Source organism: Acomys russatus, chromosome 1, assembly GCF_903995435.1.
Source record: "Acomys russatus chromosome 1, mAcoRus1.1, whole genome shotgun sequence".
NCBI lineage: Eukaryota > Metazoa > Chordata > Mammalia > Rodentia > Muridae > Acomys > Acomys russatus.
In genome coordinates, this window is record NC_067137.1 from 99,669,219 (window position 1) to 99,679,323 (window position 10,105).

A 10,105-nucleotide genomic window follows, 5' to 3' on the forward strand; every position below is an offset into this window, starting at 1 on the left:
ATTTTACATATTTGGGGGGCACTTTCTAGTTGGGTTTGTTCCTGGTGAATAAAGCTGAGACAATCCACTTTAATCATGTAATAGCTCCCTTAACAGTAAATATTCTGGGAAAACTTGCCCTCTGGTCCCAAAGCACACATACGGCAGAATCATTTCTTTTGCAAACAAGAATGAGCACACACTGCGTCGGCGTTTCTTGCACTCCAACTCTCTCAGAAGGAAGGCAACAGTGCCGATGGATGCCATTCGTGTTCTAAAGGAAGGATGAGATGTAAAGAGGTTCATGGTCTTCTGACAGGTACCTGCCCGCCCGCCCCACCCCCCCCAACACACACACAAACATCTTTCCGTGAGGCAATGGGATTCAGTTGAAATAGTAGATTCTGTTCGGTTCTCAACTTCATTTTTACATTTTGTTTTAAATAATAAACTCTATTACAATCACACACACACACACACACACACACACACACACACACACACACACACACACCTTTAACCAGCTAATCTAAAATTCATCTCTTGCTGAAATTCTTTTCCAGCCAACTCCGGACTTCTTGAAGATTGTAGCTGAAGGGGCCTTTCCCCCCCAAATAAGCGATTTTCTGTCTCTGCACGATGCACACACGTTCAAAGGCTACCCCGTAAGCTACGTTGGCATTGTTGTCCATGCGGTCAGCCACAACTTGACACTGGGGCGGCAAGGAGAAATGCTCCAGGAGCTGGTGAGCTGCTGCACATCGGTCCTCTTGGTTCCGGTGCCTCTTCACCTCAAAAGACAGAGAGGAGTCCCCAGGCACTGCCCAGCCATCTGAAGGGTGAGCCTCATCAATGTATACCAACAGGAAGTCGGCCACTGATGAGAATTCTTCCACGAGCTGGCGGAAGGCTGGCAGTTGCCTAGTGAAAGGTGGTCAGGTGGCTGAACCAAAGTTGACCACCAGTGGGCGCTCTCCACTGGCAAAGTCAAGGAGGTGGCATTCAGCCCCAGATGTCTTCTCCAAGGCATAATTGTTACCAGCTTCAGGACTGGACACATGCACCACACTGGAATTGGGAGCATCTTCACCCAACTTAACCTGATAAGGGAAAAGAAAAAAAATTACTGCATTAAATACATTGCTACTTCAATTTACTTTAAATACAATGGTGTGTGTGTGTGTGTGTGTGTGTGTGTGTGTGTGTGTGTGTGTGTGTGTAAAGGCAACATAAGACATGGTCAAGAGAAAATAAAAGTCTTTAGTTCTTTATATTCATTGGAGGTATTTTTACTCCATCTCTAACAATAATGGAGTTAACTGTTTTCATAATTAACTTGATTATGGTGTTCTTTGCTCTCCTCACTTTTCTGCCAATGCCTAGCCAGCATTTTAGAATGAATGATTAATTGACTTCATTTTAAAAGTTAAAAGCGAATGGTCCACTTTAAGATAAATTATCTTGATTTTGGAATAGAATACCTCTTTCTGAATTCTAAAGGCATGTGTTTTCACACACGAGTTTATTTTCTTGTTTCCCTTCTTTTAAATAATAATTAAATACATTTATCTACCTATTTATTTATTATGTACCATGTGTGCGCGTGTGTGATAGCACTTGTGGAAGTCATGGGATAACCTGTTGTCGTCAGTTCTATCCTTCCACCCTGTGGGTCCTTGAATGAAGATTCAGCTTATCAGAGATGGCAGCAAGCATTACCCATTAAGCCATTTCACCAGCCCAATCTAAGTTCTTTAATCTCAACCAATGGACCCAATACAAGTGGGTTCTGTCTCTTGGCAGAGCTGGGCAATCTATAATCCATCATTGGTAAGTATGACTCCTCCCATGTGCCCTTGTCAGTGCTTTCCCACCTGGAAAATGTAGGCAATCCTGCCTGTTTCCCTATGTGGCTACTAGAGGAAGCTGAGCACAAGAACTCTGTAAAGGGCTGCAGACAGCACCTGCCGCGTAGGCAGGCATACTGTCACTCTTCTTGGGAAAATCTGTGCAGCTACTGATCACATTATGCATGTTATGCCTAGAAGCTTATAAATATCTCTGAAAAACAAAAAGGACAAGAGAAACAGCTACTCCACAATCTGATTTTTCAGCTAATTTCTCACTTTCTATGTGTTTGGTGTTCTTCCCTCACCTTATGTAGGAAGACCCAAACCATGTGCTTTCCTACCATAGAAGTGAATAACAAACCCTTCAGAATAATAAGTATTCAAATACAATGCACACTGACTAAAATGGTCCAGTGTAACACCTTAGCATGTGGGTTTAAATAGCTGAACACAGAATACTGAAAGATAGTGGCCTTTGGATCTGTAAATTGATAATAAAAAGCAGGCAACAGAAAAGAGCCAATTACCTCATTCTGAATTAATACAATTGGATTTCCCTTTAGGATGGTTTAATAAAAGTTAATACCATTAGGGATGGAGTACAATTGATTTTTATACACTATCCTTAATATTACAAAACACTTCCAACTGGATTGACTTATTTCTCTCATATAAATATACTCACATATAAAACTGCTATTAATTGAAGCTACTTACAAGTGACTTGCGGAAGATCAATGATGCGCACAGATATAAAACACTCAAGAGATTTCATTTAACTGCTTCAATGTCAAGATGTATCTCTTTTTAACTTAGGGAAAGAGTCAAAGTGCTTTCTTTCTCTTCCCAAAACTCCTTAGAGGGCAGATTTGAAATAGGCACTATTTTGAGCAGGACCCCTAGACCCAGATAGGCCCATCATAATGTTGCTCAAACTATTGCACCAGCCAAGGACAATACGTGCAGTAAGCTTCTAACCTCTACCCAGATCTAGCCAGTAGACAGGACATTCTCCACAGTTGAGTGAAGAGTGGGGACTGACTTTCACACGAACCCTGGTGCCCCATATTTGACCACGTCCCATGGATGGGGAGGCCTGGCGCTCAGAGGAAGGATAGCAGGCTACTAAGAAGAGACTTGCTACCCCATGAGCATATACAGGGGGAAGAGGTCCCTCTCAGTCACAGTCATAGGGAAGTGAAGTAAGGGGAAAATGGGAGGGAAGGAGGAATGGGAGGATACAAGGGATTGGTTAACAATTGAGATGTAATATGAATAAATTAATAAAATACATTAAAAAAAATAGGCACTATTGGTTGTGAAAATAAATATTTAAATCATAATCTTTTTTAAGATGTGATTTAAATAATATATTTTGACTCAGTAACAACTAGGAAGAAAATTACCTTATGAATCATCTTGGACATTTTACAAACAACATTATAGAAATATCATAATTTGCCAATGATATAGGTAACTCCACTAGTCTTTGAGGCACTGAAACACACATTAAACGTAAAGACACACATTTTAAGCATGTGATGAGCTTTAAAGTCCTGTGGTCTCTTGATAGTTCTTCCTAGGTCAGGTTGTAAATAGGCTTTCTGTTTCTTCTGACTTCTCTTTGCATAATAAAATACTTCTTCCTAGACCAGGTTGTGAATAGGCTTTCTATTACTTCTGACTTCTCTTCACACAGCACGATGATTCCAGGACTGCTCTCAACAACACAGGCTGTGCAATGTTCCTCAACAGTCAGTGATAAGAAGGCCTGGATGCATTCTGATGAGCCTGTTGTAGACACTGCTTGTGAGGTCAGAAATCCATACATGGAGGGAGAATAATCTCTGTACTGCAGCCTAGAGGGTTCATTCAGGGTGAAAGAATCCATCTGCATTTTGGATCCATTGTTGAAGCCTATGAACAACTGTGTGGGCTTGATAAACAGGGCTGGGTCTCCCTGGCTCTCCCCCAAGCAGACCTGCTGATCCTTGCATTCTTATTGACTATTCAACTGAACAATCCAATCAGATGTTTTGGTCACAGGTGATCTCTTGTGACCTGCAGTTAGTGTCCTTGGAAAGCTTAAGTGCGTGTCACTTCTTAGAGACAGTGAACAGTTCTGCCTCACAACTCTTTCCAAAACAAAGAAATTTTAGTTTCTAGATTACCTTAGAAAATGCAGGACAACTATCATACACTGTCACACTCCAAATTGGAACCTTAAGGGAGGCAGCAAACTTAGAGTGTTTCTGGTGGTGGAGGAGGATCTTGTTACAGTCTGCAAAATACAGACTTAAAGACCTTTGTGGAGTGGATTATCGGTATAATGTTGGTTGCTTTAATCCTAGGTCAGGTAAGATTTTTGCGCTGAATAGCAACCTTGACCCTCAGTGAACTCAGTCATAGTCGTGCTGGACAAACCCGCTAAAACATGAATATTCAGAAATAGGAACCCTGAACATTCTCCCAGAGACCTGCTGTAATCATCAACAATGCCACTGGCATATTCTTAACTATTTCTGCTAACCAGAAAACCAGAAAGAAATATGATCAATCCTCTTTATGTTGTTCTGCAGCTGTGGGACCCTAGTGAACACTAAGAAGTCATATGTGAATACCTCATTCATGAAGGTCACTTGCTAGAGAAAATGCATAGGCAAGATTAATGGTACTAATAAAATTAAGTGTTCTAGGGCACCTGGCTAGCATCCATATAGGCTTGGGTCTGAGTTCCAGCACCACAAAATAAGCATATGGATGCATGTGAGCATGTGCACACACACACACACACACACACACACACACACACACACACACACACACACTGGGGGAGGAACTCACACCTATGGTGTGTAAGCCCAAGTGTGAGTAGACAGATTTTATAAGTTTCATAAATTAATCACAAATTCACTCATCTTTTCTAAAACCTGATAAGGGATAAGTTGGCTCAATTAAAAAAAAAAAAAAAGAGACTTAATCTTAAAAGGAAACACTTTAAAAACTCATTTCTGTTTATTGTCATCTCTTTGCACAATCACTATGAAAATGAAATTTCCATTAGATTAGAATTCCTAATGGAGAATCTCTTGGTTTTTTTGGTTAGAAATCCTGTTGAGAAGGAATGGGAGAAACCCCGGTATCTGCACATTGGAAGGCAGGAGCAAGCTATTCCTTGACACAGAGCCAAAATGATGAAGATTATAAAGTTGGTCCCATAATAACATCAAGGCTACAAGAAAGACATTCAACAAAAACAAGTCATCCCCTGCTACTTGCAAACTGTTTTTATTTCCCACAGTGGCACAGAAAGTCTCCTGGCCACAAGTTACCTATCATCTTAATTTCTGCTTCTTAGAGGGTTTGTGTTTGGTTTTTGTCCTTAATGAGACATATTTGCCAAAGAGGCATTCAAAAGGCATTTTTTGCTCTTGCGGAAGAGTAATTAGGTCGGTACCTCTTTCCCTGCCAGCATCAGCCGCCTAAAGAAAACCCTGCCTAGTATTTAATGCCCAAACACAAGAAGCATCATTTCCACTAATTGGTCTTGAAGTTCCGATGTTCCCAAAGGGTCTCTTTATTTTGCAAGGATCAGAAAGGACACACGTAAAATGCGATAGCGTCACCAGTGACCTTCATCGCTCTCATCTGCGCTATTACAGTCATCCTTTCTTATATTTTTTTTAGTAGACAGGAACAGAATGTTAACTATGGGAGTGAGGAAGCGTTTGCAAGTTTACGACAGATGACATCTCCTGGCCAAGTTCAAAGGTCATCTTTATAAATGTTAGCAAAAGCATAAACATTTAACACATGCAAGAGTTTGACTAACTTGGTGGGTACTTAGGGGAAAGAGGATAATGCTGGAAGATGCAGATCCAAGGGAAATATAGAACCATTTGTTGAGTGAACTGGAAATAAATATAGTATATACTGCTAACCTTGTGGATTTTTTCTCTCCTTTTCATAGCCTAAAGAGGAACTTTTGAGTAACATATCACACCCTCTCATGATGAGTAGTGAAACAAATTATAAAAATGGGGCATGGGCATGTACTAGAATATTTACACAGACTTTTTGTCATCGAAAGCTCGGGGAATTTCCAATTCTTTAACATAATGGTCAGGCTACACCAAAGTCCTTAGAAACATGGCCAAACAATCCTTAGAGAGAGCTTTAACCATTGCCTTTCAGAAGGGCCAAATGAAGCCGACTGGAAGAGCAGCCTACCTACTCCATCTTCTGGGTTAAGTTCTCTTTTTGGGGGACTACTCTTTTTGAATTGTACCTTGGAAGTGAAGCTCAAAAGCCCTATCATTTTGCCATGTTTTATCCAAGTGACAGACAAGCTCTGGCTGTGGCCTTCTCTCTGTACTTTTAGGACAGTTTCTCTCTTTAAAGAGCCACTTTTCACTCCAGAAGCCCAGTGTCAAAAGGCTTGAGGTGAATGAAAAGAAGGAGAAAGTTAAAGAGACCCTTTCAAAGCCAAAATTATATGTTGCAATGAGCATGTTTTCTGTGCCATGCAACATTAGCCACACAGAAATGAGTCTGCTTCTCAGCATCTATACTGTCTGCTTACTTTTACATTTCATTTAGGTAAGAGCCAAGCTCCAAGAGAGGACAGCTTGTTTACTGGTTGCATTTCTGAGTCTTTGAGCATCAACACAAGGGTACAGTGTCCAACAAGCAAAGACACCGAGGAAACTTAAATAACAAACATTGTTAGTTGCTTCAACGCTTTTCCAGTTTCTAGATTTCCTTTTCAATCTAAATTGCACACAGACCTCCTAACCATTTTCAAGCCCATGTGACATTTGATAATTTCATTATAAAGTTAATTTTAAGTCATTTTTAAATTTTTAGTGCAGTTTATATTAGTACTATTTCAGTCTGTTCTTCCTTCTTCCCATCCGAGCTCCTGTCTATGTCACCTTTTTTTTTTTTTTTTTTTTTTTTTGTGGATAAATACAGCACCTCTAAATATCCTCCCAAATATAATAGGTGACATTCACAACCAAGAGAGTTGGGATCTCTCTAATTGAATCTCTTGTAGACACACCCCTCATCCTGGAGAAATCTGCTTCAGGGTTGGCAGGTGCCAAATAATGCAAGTCAAGATTGTGAAATGCCAAGATGCAATGTTCCAGCATCTATGGAACAGGCATGCCTAAAGACAGCATGCCACGGATGGCACAGCACTTGGCAAAGGATTCAACCTGTTTGAGAGGTTCTGGATGAGCTTCTGAGGCCACCACCTCTACCACAACAACAGCCATACACAAAGACAGAAGAGGAAAGAGTTGAGCTCAAGTTGAACTCCTGATTTCTTCATTCATCTGTTCATCTCACACTTAGCCCATCCTACTCTCTGGGTGAGTATTTTCCTGGGGTTTCTTTTGCACATAGTAGCAATTGTAAAAATAATTAAAAGCAAGCATAATAGCATAAGTTATTAACTTGGTCACTAATCAAATCAGTGGGCAGAGGCAAAAAAATAAAAATAAAAAGAGGAATACACAAACCAGATGCCAAAAGTAAAAACAAATCACTCATCTTTCTCAATTCCCATGAACACAAATAGCAACATATCACAACACAATGAAACACTATACAGTAGTGAAAAAAAGACACAATGAAGTTTATTATAGAGGCATTTGCTTGCTTTTTCCATTTCCAGTTCAATTATCTGCTTCATGATTGTGGGTGCTTTTGTAGCCTCCAAAGTTTATATGAAAATATGTATATTCTGTACATGTACTTGTGGGTAAAATCTTCAAAAATCACTTTTAAGTTTTTCTAAGCAAAAGTTCATTGTCTTTCAAAAAGTCAAGCTTTTAATGTACTGAGGCCAAGCCCCTAATACTCCATACTATCTAAGACATATGTGTAGTTGAGGGAATTGACTAATTAATAATATTTTAATGTACAGGTGCAATGGCCCACTCCTCCAAACTCATGACACCTAAACCATACATACAAATGTCACCTTCTGTTCCTTCTGTGTGCACATTGTGGGCACAGCTGTGGGAATGGAATTATCTCTCAGTATCTCCATGCCCATACTTTTCATTTACCCCTACATATATGATATAACTGAGCTTTAAATAGTGGAGACTCTGGACATTCATTCCCATCCTGATGACAGCATTCTTTGCTATGAAGAGACTTGATGTTTGACATGCCCTCAACAGAGAATAAGGGGACCTTCCCAGGTTATTCAGAATAAGGATGCCGCAAGTCATGCACAACTTCCCTGTTCACAAAAGGCATTTTCTTCCTCGACACCTCCTTTCCAGTGAAATACCCTGCCCTGAATTCTTTACTTTTCCCTCCCTGGCACTTGTTTCCTTATCCACTGCTTATTGGGGAAGGACTCCTTCCCGTCCTCCTCTGCTATGTTGAGTTTGCATCATGGTGTCTGCCGTGCCACCTGCCTGAAGTGTGCCACTTGGTTGAGCATCTGGCTTCTCTGTTCCTTCCAAACTTCCTTCTCTGACAAGTTCTGCTAGTCCTGCCAGAGACATATTTCCTCTTTTTATAGAAACTTTCCCCCCAAATTCATTCATCCTGCCTAGTACACAGGATGTTTCAGGAATCCCAGGAACTTTAGGGATGGGAGCAAAGGTCTAGAGGACCATACAAAAGAATTCCACTTTGCCCTGACAGATAACATTTGGAAACATTCCTCCAAATCTCCTAATATCAGAAAGGCTGGAACGCCAGAAGTTTTCACTTCAATACAACAATGACTCACCCTGGTGTTTCAAAAGCTGACGGGAACTCACCTCCCCCAGGTAAGGGAGGTCACTTCTCTAATGCCCAAGGCCTGACATTGGAATGTGCCATCCACCCATCAGCGCTTTCTATGGTAACTTACTTGTCGATTTCATGCCACATGCAAAGTCTGGATTTCTGACAGCCCATTCCTAGATCTTTCTTTTGCAAACTGATACTTAATAACGAGGTATCCACAAATCCCAGCCAAGTCTGTTGTTGTACTGGGTTTGCTTTTATTTGCTCTTATCTCCTCAAGAAATGAAGGGGCTAGGGTGTGGTCACAGCCACCACTACCACCACACCATTATCATCCATTCAACTCCGACCATTTCAGCAGAAAGAAAACATTACTGCATCTCACACAGCCTCCTGTCAAGTAAGCCAGCAGAAGCCAGCTCATGCCAAGAGGAAAACAAATGAAGAAAATGCGCAGAGCGCCCCCCCCCCCTAAAGTTCTCATTTTACCCAGAGTTATTTTATACCAACATCAAACCCCTAAGCTGCTAAATCAGAGCAAACTAGCAGCAGCTCTCATTAAAGACTCCTGCTGAGGTCACCCAGAGTCAAGATGGCTCAATATCTGTCACTCCTAACTCTAACCTGTGCAACAGGTGTCCCAAGTGGCATTGAGACTCCCTTGAACATAATCACTGGGCAGGCCACCCCAGATAGGATCCACCATGGCCTGTAGCCCCACACCTTACAGTTTCCTGGCCCTGCCAACCTAGAGAGCACCGTGGGTGCAGCTCACCTGTTTGTAGGCATCTAGGAGGAAGCTCTTCCAGACACAGCGCAGTCCCTCTGAGGTCAGCATGCGCCGCCACTCTCCACGAGTGGACTTGGAGCGGCTGAGAAGCAGCGCCACGTGTTTGAGCAGAATGACGGAGTCATAGAGCGCCAGGAAGAGACAGTTAGAGAAAAAGACTGGCAGAATCTGCAGTGTGATCAGCAAGTCTACGCTGAGGAGTCCCATCTTCTTTGCCTCCTCAGTCAGTCCCCTGTGCGCTCTGCTTCCCCCTTCCCCCTCTTTTTGAAAAGGAAGGTGGGAGACCGGGATGGAGGTTGGGAGGGGTGGGGGCAGACGGAGAAAAACTAAATTAGAAAGAAGCCCAAGTTGTCTCTTCTTTGAAAGAAGCAGAAATGGCAAGACCAAGTTCAGTCTCTGCAGCCCAGCAGTTGGAGTGTGCCCATCAATTCATTCAATTCCGAGATGCATTTTTTTTTTCAGGAATTAAGATGTTTAAAAAAAAATCCAAAAAACTAACTGGCGTACCAGTCCCTAATCCAGTTACCCTTGTCAGAGTCCGTTAAAGACAGGAAGCTCTACTTTCATTTCCAGGCACCTATGAGACAGCAGAGATGGTAAAAATTTCTTTTAGCTTTTCATGTCCCTTTAAACGCAGTCTGGCTTCTTGCACTGCCAATTTCTTAACTGTGCTGTTAAGAGTAGGGTTTGTTTGTTTTTTCTGTCTGTCTGTCTGTCTTTACTCCGTTTT

The 10,105-nt window shown here is 41.6% G+C and overlaps 1 protein-coding gene across 2 annotated transcripts; it reads right to left on the reverse strand.

The window, feature by feature from the left end:
• Positions 1-466: 466 nt before the first annotated feature.
• Positions 467-9,803, reverse strand: Dio2 (iodothyronine deiodinase 2). Of its 2 annotated transcripts, none has more exons than XM_051150084.1 (2): positions 9,361-9,803; positions 467-1,079 (listed from the first exon to the last, which is right to left on the reverse strand). In XM_051150084.1, exons 1-2 carry the CDS (start codon positions 9,580-9,582, stop codon positions 504-506), a joined length of 798 nt encoding a protein of 265 aa, XP_051006041.1. In that variant the 5' UTR covers positions 9,583-9,803; the 3' UTR covers positions 467-503. The 2 variants fall into 2 exon arrangements, with proteins under 2 accessions (XP_051006041.1, XP_051006033.1); XM_051150076.1 differs by having other exon boundaries at positions 516-1,079; positions 9,361-9,653.
• Between the last annotated feature and the right edge of the window lie 302 nt (positions 9,804-10,105).